At 39.2% G+C, this 22,458-nt stretch overlaps 1 protein-coding gene across 1 annotated transcript; it reads left to right on the forward strand.

The window, feature by feature from the left end:
- Positions 1-4,574: 4,574 nt before the first annotated feature.
- On the forward strand, positions 4,575-22,387 carry LOC306833552 (RNA-binding motif, single-stranded-interacting protein 2-like). The gene is made up of 14 exons (XM_079358872.1): positions 4,575-4,779; positions 10,297-10,496; positions 13,255-13,313; positions 13,782-13,873; positions 15,758-15,915; positions 16,191-16,270; positions 16,374-16,483; positions 16,587-16,633; positions 16,712-16,805; positions 16,894-16,944; positions 17,083-17,193; positions 18,126-18,206; positions 18,281-18,362; positions 19,661-22,387. Exons 1-13 carry the CDS (start codon positions 4,708-4,710, stop codon positions 18,356-18,358), a joined length of 1,233 nt encoding a protein of 410 aa, XP_079214998.1. The 5' UTR covers positions 4,575-4,707; the 3' UTR covers positions 18,359-18,362; positions 19,661-22,387.
- Positions 22,388-22,458: the final 71 nt, after the last annotated feature.

A 22,458-nucleotide genomic window follows, 5' to 3' on the forward strand; every position in this document is an offset into this window, starting at 1 on the left:
GGGTTCTAAGGTTTCCCTCTATCCGAGATAAACCATTACCTAGAGCCTAAAATGTATTATCAGGATCGATATTTTAAAAAGTACATTACATCAAAATTGGCTGTTGGTGGAAATTTACATGAACAGTTCAGCAAAATCCTATAAGATACAGCTCTCTATCATTTTTAAAAAATCAAGGAATTCTATAAATCACATTGTATAGCTCCCATAAACCAATAACTATACCTGCTTAGAGCTTTGATGGAGATCAGTTTGGTTAGTCTCATAAACCCTGAAGCCTGCAGGGGGAGCTGAATACTAAGGGAGACCCAGGGCGATGCTGACTAACTCATTTTTATAACACAATCAAATTCATTTGATGTTTAATGCAATATCTAATCAATAATAAAAGGCAGTGTGCGGCCCCTTATCAGTTTCATGTTGTTAAAATGTGAAAACAAACAGAAATAAGCCTCTGTTATTTCTGTATGTAACAAAATGTTCATACATTTTGCACTTCCTGCAAGTCTATGGTATTATGACGTGTCTTTCTTCTTGTCCAACTGGTATTTAAACGTGGGTACTAAAAAACAAAACTGACATTAACCTTGCTTCTCTTGGTGTAAAGAAATAGTGTGTCTCAGGGTTTTTCAGTTTACAGATGTTTACCCAGAGCTAGAATCACAGGGGAGAATGTGAAGAATGTTGAGAATCTGTGAAAAACATGCCTGAAGTCAGAATATCTGTTGAATCCCAGTTTTTCGGATTTAAGAAACGGAAGAGAGTTTGAAGGAAAATTCTTAAAAGTAGTGCATTGGGTTGTTTTTTTCCCCAGCCATTCTAATACTCTATTTCATTAATGTAGCTACTCAGGTGTATTGGGAAATACATTTTGGGGATGTTAGTACATTTGTTTGCCTTTTATTTACATTACAGTAAACCAACATGACACTCATGTAACCTCAACCTGAGAATGCCCCCTTTGTAAGAAGGGGGTTGAGCATTGTCATCAGGAGAGACAGACGCCAGCATGCTGTGCGGGAGACAGCTTGAAAGAGTGCCAGCGTAAACACTCCCAGACCACATGTTCTCCCAGGGCAGAGGGGCTGGCCTCTCTCCAAGCACATCTGCACACAATCCCCCAGCTTTTAGCGAGCCAACCCTAGGAGACAGAGCGGGGGCAGAGGAGAGGGTGAGAGAAGAGTTCCCAGATAGAGAGTACCTGCTTCTCACAGGGACTGTGGTGTCAATGAGGGAAGTAATGACGTCTGAAGAGAATAATGTAAAGCAGCCCATTGGGAGGATCACAATGCATGCAAAGTTAATAAAAAATGTGTGTGGGAAGGCTGACCACAATATTTGCAAGTGTTCATCTGTATCACACCACTAGATTCACATGCCAAGGTCTGCTTGGCAACAATCATTACACAACCTGCCCATATCCTTGAGAAGATGGATTGCTGTATAAATCATACTCCCTGACTCTCACACGCCTTTGCTCTGCAAATGTAGCAGTGCTCATACATGAAGTACACAATGTCTCTTTTAACAGATTTAACACTTTTTTTTTTTAAATCATCATTCCAACTCAGCATATGAACAAATGTAAATATAAAAGTACAACCGTGACAGCCTCTGTGTTTCAGCCTTCTTAGTTTGCTGCCAACGTGTTGCTTTGTGCATGTTTTCACAGAGATGTAATTACTGGGCAAGCTATGCCTACAACACCTGAGGAATGTGGAGCATGCACCAGCAGCCTTCTCCTAACCCCCCATCACTCACTCCAACTCACTTCTCACCCATCTGCAAACCTAACCCCCCTTACCCGCTAGTAAGACCTAGTTCAGCATGACATTTTCACACGAGCCTTTGAGTTGTAGATAATACAGGTGTTAACTATGTAATGTTATTGTTGTTCAACCAGAGTATATTCTATGTGAAACAGGCTGGGGTATACAGTTACAATCAAATCAGTGTTATTTTATCCACCTAGTGTATGAAGCCCAGTACAAACTCCACAGTTCCCAACAGGCCCTACTATTCCTGTTATTGGTCAAATCTGTGAGCGTTAGCTGGCTCAGGCCCTCTGCTGACTGAGGCACTCCCAAAACTGTCCTTGAGCTCGATGGAACTCACTGCCCATCTGGCTGAACACTTGCACACACATATCAAAACATTGCATGGATTTAAACAGGGGGAGTGAACAAATGTGGGTGATCTAATTGGGGTCTAATAACAGTCCAGTTTAGGGGTTGGAGGCATCAATATCTGGCTAGAGAGAATGACAGGAAAGTAGAATAATGTTATTTTCATGCAAAATGTTTGGAAATTGTGCAGATGCATGTATGGAAGACAGACAGCTAGAGAGAGATGGATAGAGATTATGAATTCAGCTGAGCCTCTCCCGTCAGTCTGACTAGACTGCCATGATGAAATCAGAATGAAATCCCTTGTGCATGTAGATCAACATAAGGCCTGTCCTGTGTCTCTCTGTGCAGCACAGTTCTGCAGATGTAGATGTGTTATGCAAAAGGAATAGCTAGAAAAATACACTGTATGGCTGAGTGAACAATTGCATATGTTTTCTACACACATGGGGGCTAATCAGTCAGGGTACGCAAGACTAGGCAAAATGGTCAGGGGACTTAGTTGCCATGCAACTTCTGTTGATACAAACCTTTTCGTCCTATGATAGAAGCTATCTAAATCATAATGAGTTATAAATTGTAGGGTTGAGAAGATATTCATCAAGAGTCAAAGTTACATTTGGGTCAGATGCTTAAACATACAAACAGAAATATTAGAGGAACTGCCATATCATTGAGTGAAAAAAAAACAAGCGTTCTATACAAATTGTGATTATTTTAATTGAAAGGTGGATGGCAAGTATTTTGTCATGAAAGCATTACTTCTCCTTATATACATCACTTTGAACACAAAAACAATATGTCTGCTGTATACGACTTGAATATTTCAAAAGAATTGTGGAGCAACCAAGATAACATTACTTGAATTTCCTCTCTGGATCAATAAAGTATCTATCTATCTATCTATCTATCTATCTATCTATCTATCTATCTATCTATCTATCTATCTATCTATCTATCTATCTATCTATCTATCTATTACTTCTATTGAGTCAGATGTACAGCAAAATCAAAAGTTTTTCTGAATTGCCACTGTGCTGATTATGAATATGTAGACTACATATTGATATGTAGAACATTCACATCCTTGTTCCTGTTTGTGTTCTTAATTCTGCTTTTTTTGTTTTTTAATTATTCTTTGTTTAGTTCAGTCTTTTTGTGTAAATACATAATCGATCTGACATAGCTTTCCTGTAACTCACCAGATAATCAGTCACTCAGTGCTAAGGCTAGCTCTTTAGCTAATAGTAGAATACCAGTCACAAATAGCTGGAGTCGATTCTGAATTACTTACTAATTCGTAAACAGACTTTAAATCTTGAATCCAGAATCATTTTCAATGGAAAATAGATTCTGAATTGTGAGACATAGACACCTAAAGATTCCTAGCCCTACAATTTACCAACATGCAGATGAGATAGTAGGGCTTTGGTATTGGTGTATTTAAAATACAATCAATTTGTGATCAATCTTCATTTTCCTCTTTAGGCCACAGACTTACTTTGAGCATGAAGCTGTGTGTTCATCAAAGTAAAGTTCTGAATCTATGCAAAACGTAAAGTGCACTAAGACAGATAAAATAATGGCCAAAAAAACATATTTATATTGTATTTATTTTATATATTTTATATTGTGAATGAGTTTTTATGGAAACTGGCAAAAAATGGCAGCGAAAAGAATTTTAAGCTCCATTACGATCTTTAGTTGTTTTACAATGGAGTATTGAGCACTACTTTACATTTGGCATATTGTCTTTAACTATCCAGTATTATTATAAACAAAGTCAACATTTGTAATGTAACCCTTAATGACTTTTTCTTCAAAATTTCAACAACTTTTCTTTTGCCTAATGATATCTGTTTATTCATTGCTTCAAGCTCACTTTAACCATTTCATTTGTGTATCTATTAGCCTTCTTGTGCATCAACTTTAAGTTTTAAACTTTAAGTTTTAACTTTAAGTTTTAAAGTTGACTAGAACCTTTCATCTGTAACTTTAAGGTTTGTTTCAAATGTTTACTAATATAGCTTAATTTTTCAATTATCTATTGATTGCTTATATAGGCCTATACATTTGAATTATAGAGTTTCAAGATATTCAAACTGTTTATCTGTGAAGTTTAACTATTACTTTTGGTATTTTTTTGTTAGTTTTAGCAATCTATTGAATAATTTTCCTGCTTGTATTCAAATAATTATAATTTCTAAATTTGTTGGGACCTCTAAATACATAATTCTGCACAGCCCTGGAGACCGAAGCAGTCAGGTTCTCCCGCGGTAACACACAGTTGGAAAAAAGGATAATGGGAATGTATATTTCAAGAATATATTTTGATATGTCTGTCTTGAGTAAAATGTGTTGTAGGCTACATTAGTGGTTCAAGAGCGGACCTTTGGGATATGAAGCCCTCATATAAAGTCAGATGCAACACATGAGCGTACAGCCAGAGTAGAATGTGTAGAGTGCTGGGAAGAGCGTCTCCAATCACTACCGCTGTTCCTGGCTGAATTTCCCTGGCTGACGTCAGCTGACTGCCTCGGCTCTCCGCTCTCCGCTCCACCGGACACAGCGCCGCGTAAAAATGCTGCTCTCTGTGCCGCCAAGGACAGGATTCAACCCATACAACGGCTACTCCGGCAAAAACAGCAAAAGGGTAAATATCAACACTCTGCCCTATCTTTCTGAAATACTGAGTAGTTTCTCAATGCTGCGTTAGTGCTCGAGCTCTGCCTCCTCTGTTAAAAAGCTGCTCGACTGTTTAAGCTGCAGTGTCCTTGAAAGTGGATCAGAGGCAACGTTTAAACTATGTTGCTCACTGTTTCAACCTTTGCAGTTGGCTTTTTTTTGACGTTGTTTTTAACACTATTATTAACCAATAACGGACCCGTTACATTGTTGCCTGTAGATTACAGTGTGCTTTCGCTTTTTTCTCTCCCGTCGCTGTTCTCTTCCTCTTTCTAGCCTGCATAGAGGAGAGCTTATGTGCCGTAGATGCTCGCAAAGCTTAAGCAAGAATGAACTAAATCATTATTATGTTGACTTGTATGTTATTTCGTGGTTATTCAATCTGCGGGTCCATAGCTTAGGTCATGTTTTCATTGAATTAACCACAAAAGTTAGCGAAGTTTTTTTTTTTTTTTTTCCTTTTACGCGTATATGCCCCACCCCTTCAGTCCTACTAATGATGAGTGAGAGGGTGTGCATGAAAAGAGGAAAGTTACAGAGCCCTAATGTAGATGCTTTGTGTTTGGATGGATGTGCGTCTCTTTTAAGGTGCAATGAAAACGGGGCTTGAGCTGCACATAAATGGTCCAATATTGATTAGCTTGTCTGCTCATGAATTATTCATGTTTGTTGTTTTTTCAACTATTTTTTTGCGTTGAGACTATATAGGCATTTTTGAGTTATACATTTTGGGACTTTTAGCTATTAAAGGGTTAGACAGTAATGGTTTCCTTAGTGCAGGAACTGTTGAATTTGAGTTTTGTGAATGTTGAAAACTTAAATGGCAGAATGTCTCTCCAAAATGATGCAGCTTAAGTGTGACTAGCATGGGAAATGAAATATGTTGATTCCTGCCTACATTTGAGTTTAACTCAAAGTCACTCGTCCCTGCCTCATGGCTGGCAGGAATTCAGATTGCTCAGATTAATGACCTGGAATTCCTGGAATCCTGGATTCAGACTATGTGCTCACTTTAAGAAAAGTACTACAAACCCCAACCTTTTCCTCGAGACATGCACACTTTTTTTTTTTTTTACACATTTTTCATTGTTAGAGCGCCAAAGTCACTGAGAGGAAAGACTTATAAATCCAGCGTCAAGTGGTAACCCCTGTTCTGTGTCTTTTACTACAAGAAAAAGGGCGGAGAAAAGAAGGGATTAAGAGATTCCCCCCCCCCTTCCTCTGCTTTCGATTAACTCCCCCTCTCTTTTTTTCCCTTTCTTCCATGTTTCACATACCTTGATTTCATGTCTGTCAGTAGTGCAGTTCACATGGAGAAGAGAGCAAGAACATTCCTCCTTACTGATGAATGCCTTGTCCTCTGAATTGACTCTCCTCAGTGTGCTTCATACCTGTTGTCAAAACAGACTTTTTTAAGAACATGTTATGATTTTTGGGGTTTTTCTTTTTTCTGATTTTAATAAGGAATAAGACATTTCTCATTTTAGCCAGAGGACGGTGAGGATTTTCATCTCTTTTTAAAATTTGCTTCTTCCAACATTGCAATCTTTTTGGTGCAGCTGCAGGAAAAGGGGGGGATTCTGTGACAGTATGGTCTTTTCTACTGTGCCTTTTAAAGTGTCTTTAGGAAAGCAGGTAGGACTATACATTTCAGATTTTTTGTTTTAATTAAAGATGCAATACTGTACATCTTATATTTGCTAACATCTGTTTGATGCAAAGCATTAATAACTGTGTCCTGAAATATAGAGACTTGTATTTTGACAGTTTTGTTGGGCATTTTAGAAATGATACTGTATGGCAAAAGAAAGTATTTTATAATAAAAAAAATAATAATACAACACAATCATTTTATTCTACAGATAATTCAAACTGTGCAGATGAATGTCAAAACGAATGAAGTTCTCTTTGGGCACCGACAAGGTTTTTCTTGGGATAAAGATAATTAAAGTAAACCGGACATTTTAGTATATTCGATAGTAGCATTAGCACAAAGATTTGTCTTGCCAAAGAGATATAGCATTCCTTCAGACTTCAGGTTTATATCTTTTTATTATTATCAAGTTAAAGTATACACTTAGCACTTGTTTTCTACCTCAGATTAAATGTCCTTGAGTCCCTACAGGCATCACCTCTGCTCCCTCTAACTGTAATCCCCTCATCAGTCCTCTGATGCTTCCTGGTGCAGTCTCTTTCTCTGCAACATGCTAAAAACCCTAACTGTTGTTCTTACACAACTGCTAATGAGGATGCAATGAGCTGATCTATATTCTGCAAATATAACTGCATACTTTAAAATGGTAATTAAAAGTAATCAGGATGTGAGCACTATACAGTATATTTCCATCATTTTTGTGCAGAGTGTAGTGGCCAAGGGCAGCTGGACATCAAAAGTTATTGACAGAATAGGAGACATGCACTGCACCATTTTTATTGGATCATTTTTAAATTGTTTATTTGCAAGTGAACTTCCCTTTATTTTCAGCCTCTTCATGACTTCTTTGATTATGACCTTATTCCTCCAAACATAACTCCCTCTTTGTAAAACTCCTGCCCAATTAAAGGAGAGAAACATAAACATGTGTGCTACAAAGGAATGCAAAGAATGCTAAGGTATGACACTGTGGCGGATGTAAAGAACAGTCCAAAATTAGATGTGTGCTGATGTGGACTGAAAAGTAACACGTTAGAAACCAGTTGCATGCTAAGAGTTTTCGGACACATTGTGCACTGAAAAAATCCGAACTCTGATTACCAGTTGTGAACATTTTAGAACCCTAATGTTGTAAACTTTCCTTCTTTTGACATTTCTTTAATTCTGCATGCATATTCTCATGTGTTCACAAACACATCAGAAATGACCTTACATGGGTGGTGAAACACCGAGCACTGGGGTGAATGGGGAGTGGGTGTGGATCTGTCTCACTGTCATCCTTCTCTCAAAAGGAGCCCAGCAGTGCGGTCTTAATGAGACACTACCTTCTGACTTGAGAGCACATGAGAGGGATTAGCATTTTCCGCTAACAAGCTCAGATCCCAATTAGACAGGCCTCACTAGCTAGGCTCGGGACCAGACTCACTCTCCCTTCAGATCTTATCTCCACAGGCCTCTGCAGGTGCATCCCTTTTGATAATGTGTGGGCCGCCTAAAGTAAAGGCAAGGGATAGCACAGGAAAAGGCTTGAAAGTTTTCTTCATGTGATGCAAAAAGCGTCATATTGCATCACATGAAGAAAACTTCCAGGCAAAGAAAAACATATTTTTCTCGTCAGGGCAAAATGAGGGCTGGATTCACCACCCTTCAACACTACTACCATGTTTCTAATGATACAAAGCTTCATGCAAATGGGTAAAGTATCCCTTTAACGCAACAAAATGTTATATGTATGTAGTGTCTTTATTCTATGTCCTGTCAATGGTATGAATGTATAATTTGTGAAATGACAGGTTTGAGTTCTGCTCTCTTGCAAACATGCCTTTAAATTGCCCCCCGGAAGATATAAAGCATGCAAACAGTGAATAAGTAGGCTAGTAAATGCTTTAAATTTATTTTAAAATTTTCAGAACATAATTAAATATTACAGATTCACTTTTAGAAGTCAAGTTTTTTTAAATGCCCCCGGGGATAAATGAAGTTTATAGATTGAAGTGTTGTGTTTCTGGGTTAAGAAATTAACGTGTGGACCTATAGTAGGAAGTTGAAAAAGATCCTCGGCAGAGAGAAATAGAGGTCATAATTAGCTTGATTTCAGCAGTCTTTTGACAACTACTGCTTGGTTAATAGGCCGGTGCTCCAGTGATGACCTTATGGTGTTCAACAAGCCTTCCCATTGTTCCCTGGGGCTGAGACTGGTGACCCTAACTAATCAAACAGTTCCTCCTCCACCAGCACTGGGAGGAGGGCAACACAGAGGCCAAACTGCCCTGACATTTTACTTTCAAATCAATTTGATACCAAGTTTATTAGGGAATACAAGGCAATGTCTTAACAGAACTTTTTTTTAAATCTAGCCATTATGTAAGATTAATGTGCATTTACCTGCACATGCATTTTTAAAAAGTCCTAGTTGTTGCCTGAAGTGCTGGCATGTATCTTACTAAATGTAAGGTTTTCCTTGCATGAATATACTGTATGATGGTGTTCAAACAAATACCTGTAAACTGCTTTTTATCATTCAAACATGTGTAAGCAGTGTACTGTTGCAAACTGCCAGTTCATGTATTCCACTCAGCAGATGTTTGGTTACTATAAAATTAATAACATAATACATAAGAACCTCAGACTGTGCAGGGATATATTTGATCATAATGCTTACAAAAGTACTTTTCCCTAAAAGGTCATTTAACCACAACTTAAAGACAACTGTGGTGAATGGGTTTTTTTTCTGCCCAAAGCACCAATAAGAATCTGTTTGTCAAAGCCAATGTGAAAATTATTCCCAAGAAACAGTATAGCACAGTATAATCTACATATCTCCCTGTGAACAACTTTGACTACAAATATCTCCCAATGGAACCTGTTTACCAAACCCCTGTCAGACTCAACCCTTAGCATAAAGGCCTTTCTTTCAAGCCAGTTTGACATTAACTTGTTACTGGATTCAGCTGCCAGGACAAGTTACACAAGGCATAGTTCCCTTGTAAACATTTACAGTTTACATTTTTGTCAAAAGCAGTATATCTCTGATAGTTCTATGTTATTAAATTAGGTTAATTTAAAATGCACTCTTAAATCCATACTAACAATATATTTCAGATAAATACATTTTACACAAACAGCACTAGATCATCATGAAAAATGCAAACATGTGCTTTATATATACAGAGAGAGCAATGATTCTGTACCATCTTTCTGTAAAGCAAGGAACATACATTTACAGGCAACAACATTTTACTACAAAGGTCATGGTCAGGTTGCCCAGAATATAAGTGAACACTGACAGCGTGCACAAGGGAGACTGTGCAGCTGTTTTCTTGTAGAGGTCACTCATTCATTCTATCAGTAAATGTTTGTTTTGTGTAGATGTTGCTTTTATGGTTTCAGCAGGACGCATACGAAGCCTTTCGAACATTATGTACTCAAGACATTTAGTATCATTTAGTATCAGCTACATATCGCAGTCTTCCATTCACATATCTCATGAATTAATCGGACACCATAATAAAAGGCCTCATATATTTCCGTCTGTTAAGTAAATTAATGTCTCATATTTTGATCTGTAAAGTCAAATGAAGCAGTTTAATTGCTTTTGTTCTCATGGCTTTGAACCTATTGTCAGATGATAACATTGTAAAACATTGTCATTCGATTAATCAGCTACTGTTTCTTATTTTCTGTGTTATCATGTATTTAAAGTAAACCATTGTCTTGCTGTTCTTGCTTTATATCTTATTATCCAATTAATATCATCAACCTAAAGAATTATTTGCTCACTGTGCAACCTTACCATCCAAGATTTGACTTTCCCCTCTATTTGTTCTGCAGCAGACGTATGTGTCCCCCTCCAACCATCACATGGCTCCCCCAAGCCCCAACAACAACTACAATAACAATTCCACCACCAACTCCATCAGCAGTAGCGGCAGCAGCAGCAATGGAGGAGAGCAGCTGAGCAAAACTAACCTTTACATCCGCGGCCTCCATCCAGGGACCACAGACCAGGATCTGGTCAAACTCTGTCAGCCGTAAGTCTCCCCCAAAGCCAATAAATCTAACCTCTACTTATTCCCCCCATTCATTTCTCTCCAGCTACCTGCTGTGAACATGAAGCAGGTTGCAGTTGCAGTCTAAATTAAAAGAGAAGAGAGTGACTGGGGCAGTGATGGATGGATGTTGGCTGGCTGACTGAATAAATGAAACAAGGATTGCATGACTATGTACTTGAATACAGAAAGCCTTAGCGGGTATTTATGGATCGTAAAAGAGGGCCACACATTCATGCAGATGTTTTAAAGGGCCATCTTTAGTGGCCATATGGAAAAAACAACAATAATTTGGCCTTCAAACTAAGGAGCTAAGCACAGCCTTTCCAAAAACTAGGTACAGAATGTCTCCTTCAGTCCCTTTCCCTCTCATTCTTTTGTTCCTGCCTTTGAGCATTTAGGAATTATAGCTCCTCCATGCTCTGTTATACAGTATGATGACAATGATACAATGCTATCATAACTCAAAGTCATATTCTGTACTATAAATACCACTCAATGTGGCTCATCAGCTCAAGTGTGACTCCTTGTTGTGGGCATTGTGTAGTCAGACATCAAACAGCAGCATCATCCAAACCATCTGATATGTTTGCAAGGTCCTCAGTGGAGGACATCAAAACAAGCAAAGCTGAGACGTATGATCTGGGTTCACTTAATTGAATTCTGGCGCCTGGTGACGAGGACCACAACAGCCAGGGAAAAGAGTGTGTGTGTGTGTGTGTGTGTGTGTGGGGGGGGGGGGGGGGGGGGGGGGGGGCTAGAGCGTTTGAAAAACGAAGGGAGTGAGGGAGGGTGGCAGGGAGAGGCCTGCTATTTTACAGCTGTCTGGAAGATATGGCTCACATGAGGCTGCCTAACCCTACAGGAAACGGCGAGCCCAGGGGAAAGGGGAAAGACAAACAAGGGCAACGGCATGAGAAGGAGGAGGGGGGATAAAAGGGGTGGATGGAGAGAATCAGAGGGGGAGGAGGGAATGTAGTTCAGGGGTTGTGTGTCAGGTGGTGTTTCTGTGGGGGTAGTTCTTGTATTTCTGCTTTTACAGCGCAGATAAAATCACTGCATGAAATTTGCCTTTTAGCAGCGCACATCAAGGCCAATGTTATTCTTCGTGAAGCTACACAAAGAGAGGAAAGCGAATCCAGTAAAAGTCAATCGCATGCGCAGGAAGCGTGCGTGACAATAAGGATGTAACACAGTAGAAAAGACAGTCAGAGAAAAAATCAGACTTTTTTTTAACTCAAGTTTGAGCAGTAAATGTGTGCAGAGAATCAGGACACCACACTCCCAGAGCTCCCCTCCCCCACTCTCTGAGTAGTTGAGTGCAGCACTGAGATGTACTGTGTTCGGAGTGAGGGATGAGAGGAGGAGAAGGGGGTTGGTTCTCCATCTCTTTTGCCCCTTAGTTATCTCTCTGGGTGCCTCACTGCCGCTCTGGTTCCTGCCCTCGTCCGTCTCTCGTGGTTGACCATGGGTGGACATCAGGCTTGGTCGTGCTGTGCTCTCTCTCACACATGGCTGAATCTTGTAGCCCCACTTTTGGCTCTGCATCATGTAGTCCGAGATCTCTGAGCTCTATTAAGTAATCCAGTATCTCAACGGTGTCAGCAGAAAGTACTGAAAATATAGCATTTAGATTTAATTTTAGGGACATAATGTGTAGATGTGGACTGGTGGGATTGCTCTTTACCAACATTTATCTGAAAATAAAGGAAGCGTGGTTGGCATCACCATTCAGTCCAGTTTATGGCACCTAATGGCTTCGTATCAGAAATGCTTCATGAAATAATAGTGAAATGCAAATGTCAAATGCATAATACATGTCAAGTGAAAAAACAAGTGTCCGCCAGTGTTTTTTTAAACTGCATAAAGATTCCAGTGCTATCTTTGAACAACAGGGAAAGTAATCCTAAATTTACTGGAAAGACGCCATTTAATTTCCAATTTGGAGTACTCCGACAGATTTACTGCCAGATTACAATTTTATCAGGCCAGTGCTTAATCCTTATTATTAGAGTGTATTATGAAAGTAACTCTTCTAGCTCAGATGAAATGTGGCAGCGGTGCAGTCAGAGCCACAGGATGAACGAAGGAGTGCATTGCGAGGGGGCACTAAGACCCAGGAGATTGTTGAGCGCTGCCTGGAGAGAAGCTGGTTAGTAGAATGAGAGTATGGCTGGGAGCCAGCATTGGACAGGACAGCCAAGGAGAGGCATATCAGATTACACTGCATGCACATGCCTGGAGAGATGGGAACTGATAGACACACTGCTGCACAGAAGCATTTCTCCCCCGGCCAGGTTTATCGTATGCATCTGCAGGATCTATAGCCGGTCAGCTGGAAAGATAACTTCAGATTTTTACATTGATAGTTGTGAGTTGTGAGGCTGTCTAAAAATGCAGTTAAAAACATTTTATCACCATATTTTACATTGTATTTCCCTTGAGTTTTGATCCTTATTGCTTAGATCATTAAGAAACCATTGGGATGTTTCTCTTTTTCTATACAATTCAAGTGTTGCCCCCTCCCTAAAGATTTCCCTATGCACATCATTCATTATCAGATGATTTCCTTGTATTCAGTGTCATCACACTGAATCTATCAGTTGCTGTGGGATACCATATCTTTGGGTGTCTAATTGCATCAACACTCTGTCAATGGTAATGCTTAATTTAAACCATCTATTATTTTCAGTACACTATGCAAGGAAAATTACTAAGCCTAAACCTCTCTGTCTCTCAGGTATGGGAAAATTGTATCCACCAAGGCCATCCTGGACAAGACTACAAACAAGTGCAAAGGTGAGGTGTAAAGGCATCAGATGGTTTCTTTGCTGCCTTTGTATGGAAAACGGTTTTGGAGACAAGAATCACATTTTGTTTGGAAGACTTCTATCATAATGAGTAACAAGGCAAAGTTCTTGACAATGTACTTTTTATATTTCTCATTCATGTTTCATTTCATTTCTCGCCTTAAGACTCCAAAATCATCAATGTTTCATCATCAGTAAAATTGTCTTTGAGTTTTACAATATTTGATTGCTTAGTAAGTGACAAACTTGTGATTTTATCATGATTACAAGAAGGATGAAATTCCACACACTGCTGAAATACTGTAAAATGAACTATACTTTATCTAACATGGCATCAAAACATAATTTGTATGAAGATTAATGAAATATTAGTGAACAATACAGCACAGCACTGTATTACTATGCATTATATCACATTGTCATAACATGTATGTGTTGCTGTATGTCTTGTCTGCAGGCTATGGTTTTGTGGACTTTGACAGTCCGGCCTCAGCTCAGAAGGCGGTGACGGCGCTGAAGGCAGGTGGAGTTCAGGCTCAGATGGCCAAGGTAAGAGCCCTGCTGCAGTTATGAGTTCTTTGCTCTTAAAGGACAGAGTTTGAGAGTCTCTGCCTTTTGAAAGTGATCCAGCACTCACTCTTCATTACTTCACTTTAGAGCATCTCTGCTTCTTAAAAAGTTCTGTTTTAAAGGCACCCTTCTCTCGCTGTCTTTTGCACACTTTTTTTTGTTAAATGATCAATGAACATGAGCCAATTAAGCCTCAGTCTGCAAATCTGTGTGCACATCTGTGGGTTTTATGGGTGTTGCCCTTCCTGCACAAATGGGTGTGTGCTTAAATAAGTGTATTAATACACTAAAGATTATGTTTGTGCAATAACAGGAGTGTAGTTTCCGTGTATACACACAGGTGTGTGTGTGTGCGTGCGTGTGCGTGCGTGCGTGTGCGTGTGTGTGTGTTTCATAGTGGTGACAGTGTATTGGGAGCATACTGTCTGTACAAAGGACCTGTCTGTTCTCCCTGGTGGCTACTGACTCAGTGTCTGAGCAGCTCCCCAGTCAGCAGGGCCCTTTGCCCAGCCACCCGCCCTGTCAACATACACACACACAGCACCCTTGACAATCTCACATGCACTCCACCAGCCTTGCCTCAACTGGATTATGTCACACACACACAAGCATGCACACACACTTGCATGCACCCAACACCCTGGGAAAGCTGATCTCTAGTTAAGCTGGATCACTGACATTCATACGGCTCTTTGCTCACAAAATAACTCTATTCCCCTCTCCACTTCTCTCTGGGTTTACAACAGGGCTTACATTAGCATCACTTTTTTTTCCTTCTATGACTCAGTCTGACTCATTCGCTCTCAAAATCACCAGCAAGTCTTCTCTTCTCTGCTCGTTGTCCTGAGCTGGAGCTTCATCTGCAGTTTGCACTGCTACAAGATGGAAGAGAATGAGGAGGTGGAGAGGGGTGAAGGAGAAATCACCTCATGGCAGGTCACAGTTATTGCACATGCATAATTCATTGGATGGAAATGAATTCACACAGCATTTACGGCTTTTTAATCACATGTGCTCTCGGAGATAATGAATATGTAGAATGGTTAAGAGGACGCAGGATGGTTATCTTGCAAGTTGTTGTTATTCAAATGAAATTTGTTTGAGCTGGAGATGGAAAGGGGGAACATGGCAGAACATGAAACAGTTATAACAGTTATATTATTACGTGGTATTTTACAATAAAATCAGATTCTGGAAGGCTGCAGAATTTGTTTGATTTATGCAAAACAACATATCATGTCTCTGTTATATATCCAGGAAACAGATGTTCATGTTTGCCTGATGGGCAGATTATATCACAATGCTTCAGATTTTCTTCAGATCATTCAGATCTTTGTCCAAAACATCTCTGCTGTGATTCTCAACCAGGCAAGAGCACATAATCATTTTAAATCGTCCATGGTTGGAGAGCCATTTGCAATGTAATTACGCTTTGATATCGCATTCCCAGGTACCTGTGCTTTCAACCTCTCGTCTCTCACAATGAGCCCGCCTTCTGCCCTTATCGTAATCATTTCTGGGGGTGATGACAAAAGGAAAGTGAAGAATAAAAAAAAGTTCTTAGATGGATGAATTAGAGTAGAAGAAGGAAAAAAAATCGAGACAAGTTCAGCTGAAGTCCAGCCAGAGAACTATCTCCACCATCTTTAAATGGCTTTGTTCACATTAGACCTCATCTATGCAGCTTTCTTTCCCATGCAAGGCAAAAATGAAATAATCCTTCAACCTCAAAACCCCTCTACCATCTCTCTTTTCTACTCTGAGTTTTGGAGAGCTGCCGACTTTGTGATGATGAAACCTAAGAGCTCTGTCTGCTCGACTTCCTCATTCTATAATCCTCTTTTGGCTTCTTCCCTTGTACAGCAACAGGAGCAGGACCCCACAAACCTATACATCTCCAACCTGCCTCAGTCCATGGACGAGCAGGAGCTGGAGAATATGCTGAAGCCCTTTAGCCAGGCCATTTCCACTCGCATCCTCCGTGACGCGAACGGAACCAGCCGGGGAGTGGGCTTTGCCAGGTAAAAGCTATTTTTCTCATATGGTTTAAGATGATTTGTGAAGGTAGATCCCATGTGTGATCTGTGGAAAAGATCCCTTTGAATGAATAATGTGAAAAACTAAAGTATTCAGTCCTAAGTTACAAACACACTTTTGAGTATGACTCATGGTGAGTGAGCCCTCTGGTGGCCAGCACAGGTAGAAAGTCTCCAACTGGAAGCATTCACTTTGCAACCTGCTTCTTCGGAAACACAGGGATCCTTTGCAATACGCTAACTCAGCCCCTTTCATTTAGGATGGAGTCCACAGAGAAATGCGAAGCCATCATCCAACATTTTAATGGGAAATATATTAAGACTCCACCCGGAGTTCCAGGTGAGGTTTCTTTTTGCTGTTTGAGACGTCTCCAAAAGATGTGTGCGTTCATGTTTGTGTATGTACAGCACGCCATTTAATATAACATAACTCACTGTTTCAGTGCCGCCAGAGCCATTGTTGTGTAAATTTGCTGATGGAGGCCAGAAGAAGCGTCAGAGCCAAGGGAAATATCTGCAGAATGGCCGGCCCTGGGCAAGAGATGGGGAGAATGTGAGTTCTACATATCCTAATGGCCTCTTGGAAAAAACAAAGTTTAGGTTATGGTGCACTGATTTACTTCATAATAACACAGTCCTCTGTCTTTTTCCTCAAGGGAGGAATGACCCTAACCTATGACCCCACAACAGCCTTACAGAACGGGTCAGTGCCATTTTTTTTGTGTATACCCAGAGGAAATGATATGATTTTGTGGTAACAGTTTTGTGTTTCTCTCTGTAGGTTCTACTCCTCTCCTTACAGCATTGCTCCAAACCGGATGCTTGGTCCGTCCTCCCTCTCTCCATACATGCATTCACCTATGTCCACATACCAGGTAGGGCCAATTCCCTAAGCTTATCAAATACCTTACTTGTTCTCACCCGTTTACTAATTGTACTAATCTAATCTCGGTAAACCTGCAGGTACATAACCCATCCTGGCTACATCATCAGTCATACATCATGCCGTCCACCGTGAGTGTCTTCGACCTCCCCGTTTTCGTTTCATTTTTATATTGCTTTATAAATCTGTCTCATAGTTTAACAAGCGCTCCTCAGTCGTAACAATGGCGGATTCAGTGGAGCGCTAACATATTGGTTTGTTTTTCACAGGGAGCAGTCCTGACACAAGGAATGGACCACACCATGTCCATGCAGCCCACCTCCATGATCGGGCCCCTGACACAACAGCTCAGCCACCTCTCCATGGGCAGCAGTGGCACAGTCAGTAAAGTAGTTGGCATTCAAACATAAAGATAACAGATGAATTAAAAGAAAAAGCAAAATATTTGACATTAACGTAATGTAAACAATCCATATTGTTAAATCTTTAATGTGGAACTTAGAATATCCAAAAAGGATACGCCATAACGCTCCATGCTCTTTGATTTATACAACAGTCTCCTCAAATGCCTATTTACGTTTTTATTCCCACATTTAAAACCACCTTTCCTGAGATTTACCTTCAGGAACCGTTTTAGCTCTAATTTGACTTCAGAAACAGTGAAATGAATACATAAATATATACACAGTGAGTACGGAAAGTATTCAGACCCCTTTAAATTGTTCACTCTTTGTTTCATTGCAGCCATTAGCTAAAATCAAAGAAGGTCATTTTATTTCTCATTAATGTACACTCAGCACCCATCTTGACAAAAAAAACAAAAACAAATGTAGACATTTTTGCAAATTTCTGAAATATCACATGGTCATAAGTATTCAGACCCTTTGCTTAGTATTGAGCAGAAGCATTTTTTTTGCGCTAGTATAGCCATAAGTCTTCTTAGGAATGATGCAACAAGTCACACCTGGATTTGGGAATCCTCTGCCATTGTTCCTTGCAGATCCTCTCCAGTTCTGTCAGGTTGGACGGTGAACGTTTAACAGTGCAGCTGTTATTGATGCTTAAGGCCAAAAGTCCATTAGAAAAAAAAAAATCTACACAGAACAGCTGCTGAAAAACACAAAGCGATATGTGCTAAAGTAAATGTGAGGGGATGTTTTGGAGGCTGAACTAGTTTGCTGTTGTTCCCTCATTTACTTTAAGCTGATTAAGAGTAATAATGTCAGACATTAGTCTTCTGTACCACATTATTATTTGATGGTGATTGAATATAGGTAACTGTCATTTCTCTTTTACCACCATTCTCCTGCAGTATATGCCTGCTAACACATCTATGCAGGGGACCTACATCCCCCAGTACACCCAAGTGCCTGCCACCAACATCTCAGTCGAGGTAATGCTCTCTTTAAACAGTGTACCATTAACATGTTACGTGAACTTCTTAATCATTGGTTGCCTCCCTCGCAGGAAAGTGCTGTCCAACCACCTGTTGCCATAGAGACACCCACAGAACACACAACCTACTCCTACCAGCATAACAAGTGAAGAGGTGGGTTCTGATCGTGGCTCGTGCATGCAGATTTTTTCATGCAGTGAAAGTGTTGTTTTTTTTGTCCAGCTCTTCTATCATTGGAAAAAAGAGACAATAGTAGATAAGATATACTGAAGGGAACAAACTGATTACTACATTACAGACAGAGAGACCAAAAAATACCATCAAAAAAATCATGAAATAGAAAAATAAACAATGTCAACTTAAAATATGATGTGGGTGAGGCTTAATTGCAAAGAAACTATTCCTACAATAGCACAATAATAGGAGTTAATTAACAAAGCCAGTTAGGTACAGAAGTGATGGCAGCATTGGCAGTAATATTTAATAGCAGTGAAAAGTTGAAAACCAATAATGTCACTGGATGAAGTAAGATAGAACATGACGTTAGATGTGATTGAACATGATCATCATGAAGACTGATGATATTGCACGATAGTTCCAGTGAAAGTTAATTCACACAGGGTGTTGATAGCATGTTGGTTGGATAATATTGAACATGGTGCCTGCAATTGAAAGGGAATGTTGCATATGATAAAGAACTTAATATAGCCCCAAACTGAAAAGTTATATTGCATTTTATATCAAATGAAATTTTGCTTATGATATGAAAATTAATACTACAAATGACCTGAATTGGGGCGCCGTATTGCCTAGCAGTTATGTTGCATGTCCCATTTACGAAAGCTGGGGTCCTTGTTGTAGCAGCCCGTTGTCTGAGTCGGACATCGGCCCTTTGCTTCATATCATCTGTCATAACCTTACTCAAGGGCCATGACAAATATGATGAAGGACACTGTTTAAATTGCATATAACAATGATCTATTCGAACAACGCCAACAATGACCGCAGCACAAACAAGCATGTAGTGAATGTCAATGTGTGTGGTCGAGAGAGAGAGAGAGAGCGGGATCCACGCAGAGGTCAAGCTTTTATGCCCTCAGAGCCACCGGCCCAGGTGCTTTGGATTGGACCAGTCTGAGTACACTAGGAATCAGACACAGAATCAATTAGCCAATTTATGAAACTAAGACAGTGACCATCACACATCCCTCACTCTCTGCCTCCAACATTTCCTGTTTCTTTTCAGCTATCTAAAAAAAAATTAAAAATCTATTAACATAATAAAAAAAAATCTGAATGTTATTTTGCACATGATTTGAAATGGAATAGTTCACATGAAAAGAAACATTGTCTGTAGTAATGAACACAACATAACCTGATAATGAAAAGGCATACTGCACATGATTGTTTGTATTTGTAACTCATCTTGTCATCTTGTCATTTTGTGTTAGATCTTCCTCTGGAGCCAGAAGGAATCTCAAAAGGGGCGCACGTGCTGAAAACCTGCTCAGTGACTCTACACGTTTAGCAGCAGACACTCTGGAGGAACAAAAACTGTTACACAGAAGAAAGCAAAAGATATTTTCTCCAAACTCGTATTTTCAAAAACAACCTTTTTTCTGCAAGCGAAGCTTAAAGAACGCATCAACCAGGAAATGAAAGATCTGAGGAAGGGGCATCTGTTTAGATCAATGGAAGTTCAGAGAAAGACACAAACACACACTACACAAGTTTAAAGGTTTCTGAACCAGGAAAAGAACATTTCAACACTATGTTTTATGTTTTTATCTTTTGTAAGATGTACTGTTTTCACTTCACTTCTTTGTCTAATACTTTCATGCGTTGAACCTGCCTTTTTGTACATAATTCTTCATTTTAGTGCGTTTTTTGCTCCATGTGTTTTACTCTGATGGCATGCAAATATTTGAATACACAAGGCTAAATAAAAACAAGCAGAAGTCTTTGAAAAAGCTGAAGAATCGAACAGTCGATGGATATGGTGCTGACTTAAATTAGCTCCTCTTGAGGTTCATCAGGTGTTAAACCTCAGCTGAAGCAGTATTGCTTCTTTTTTGGCACTTGACTCACAGAGTTTATAGTTCTAACAATCTCGACAAAGCTTCAGACAATCAGACAAAAACAAGGAAGAGAAATTTGCGAGATATAATGGTCATTAAGAAAAGACATCTTTAAAATGGGCAGAATCGATTTCAAGCATTCCAGAGATTTCAAAGAAAGTTCTAGATATGTGATCCCTTTAAGCTGCTCCTCTTGATTGAATCCAAAGTTTCTTAATAGGGATCACATCTAACACAGAGCTGCCTGTATATAAGAGATTTAAATGTATTGTCAGCTTTGATTTGATTTCCCCCCGTCTGTGAAGCAATGCCGCAGTACTTTTAAAACATCTGACCAAACGTGTCAATTTTGTGTACATTTGTTTTTTCCTCACATCCCCTTTATAAAAAGGGAAACTGAATCGGATTAGATCCTGAAAATGTGGTTTTCAACTTTACTGTCTGTTTTATCCAGACAGACATGTAGATGAAATGGTAAAGTGTGGCTCTGTCCTATTTAATTTACATAAAAAACCCCACAACCAAGGTGGATTATTATGACCAGTATAGAGATTCATTCATACTGGCTGTTGCAGTTTTAAATTTTCAGTTTTTTCACCTTCTTTTTTTTACATTTCTTATTTCCTTTTTTTATTCTGTTTTCATGACTTGTCCTATTTCTCAAAGATGTGTTGGTTTTATTTTTATAGTGTGTTTTGTGCTTTGAATAGTGAGATAAAGATGTTTTCAGCTTTGTTTTTTTTTTTAAAGAGACTGTTGTATGTTTGCATTCTTTTCTTAGCCTGGTTTCAGTGTTGATGTCAAAGAGGCTTTTTTTGTTTTTCTTACAGTCGCTTCAGTTACGTCTGTGTCACAAATGTTGGCACTCCTAAACAGATAAATCATGTATGTCAGTTTCAGATGCATTGTTACAGCCCTAAGCATTTGGGATCAATGCAACAGACTATGTTCAATAACCTTGACTTACCTCATCCTGCCAGAGCAATGCAGATCCCGTTTGTGGACAAGGTTCACAGGCAATAACCAACTACTGCAGGTGTCATTGCTTTTCACAGCTGGTACTGTGTCCACCTCCTTTAACTCTTCCGTCCAATGTTCGGAAAACACGCCCAAGGTCTGACGATCTATGCAATTTATTTATTATCCTTATAGATGCAATACTACAGATATCCAACAAACACCTCACATTATGACTTCACATCCTGGCTCACATGACATTCATTTTATATAATACAGAGAAGACTTGTTTTCTGAGAGACATGTTCATCTATGGTTCATTCGTTGCTACATTAAAAGGGAACTATTTCAAACCAAAAAGTGGTCCTTCATGTGACTGTCAGAAATGAAGGAACTCTATCAGATCTGTGGCTAGTGCTCTTTATGTGAGTGGATGGCCCACTTGTCTAGCTTATTTTTATTTTGAAAGGACACTATAGGTTATTTGTTGGATATTAATTCTTTGTTCCATCCAGCTGCAGTTATGTTAGGTTGTCTCCTGTTAACTTTTGTCTGATGTTTTTTTGTTTGTTTTTTTTTAACCATGGAACAGTTTATTTCCAGGAGGAAGTGTAACTTCACAGAAATGCCTTAAATTTCACTGGAAGGGATAGTGAAGTGCTACTCACATTTAGTGTTCTTGAACTCAGACTGGAAAAAAAATCTAATTCATGCACTGCTAATGTTGAAGAGATTTTTTTTTATATTGAATTAATTTGAACAGATCTATAAAGCAAAGAACTATTTACAACTTTAAATAGTTTCTTTTTCTCAATTGCCATTATTTTAATCCAATTTATTGAAGAAAACTGGTGACACTCACACAGTAAAAAGAACTATTGCTGCTAATTTTGGGATTGTTAAGTACTTAGAAATATTTTAGCTGTAGGTCACTAAGTTGAAAGTCACGTACGCGGTCAGTTTGCTGTTTTTTTTTCCTTTCGTCTGTGCAGTCTTTGCTTTGTGAAACAACCTACCCTCAGTTGATGTTTGTCTGTGCCATCATGCAGGTCTGTCGTCTTGATGGAAAAAAATCCTACAGCTATTAAACGTTTAACTTGGTTTTATTTTCAGCTTCTTTTTTTAAATAAAAGTTTTTCACTGTGGTTTGTGTTTTTATTACTAAAGTGAGCCTTTATGTTGAGGTAATTAATAAATGACTCCATCTAAACCAT

Source organism: Symphodus melops (genome assembly GCF_947650265.1).
Source record: "Symphodus melops genome assembly, chromosome: 13".
NCBI classification, from domain to species: Eukaryota; Metazoa; Chordata; class Actinopteri; order Labriformes; family Labridae; genus Symphodus; species Symphodus melops.

Excerpts from the sequence above, each read along its gene's own strand:
- LOC306833552 (XM_079358872.1), top strand. The coding sequence starts at position 4,708 with ATGCTGCTCTCTGTGCCGCCAAGGACAGGATTCAACCCATACAACGGC. Across the intron at positions 10,497-13,254 it reads CTGGTCAAACTCTGTCAGCC|GTATGGGAAAATTGTATCCA; the intron begins GTAAGTCTCCCC and ends TCTGTCTCTCAG. Across the intron at positions 13,874-15,757 it reads TTCAGGCTCAGATGGCCAAG|CAACAGGAGCAGGACCCCAC; the intron begins GTAAGAGCCCTG and ends TCCCTTGTACAG.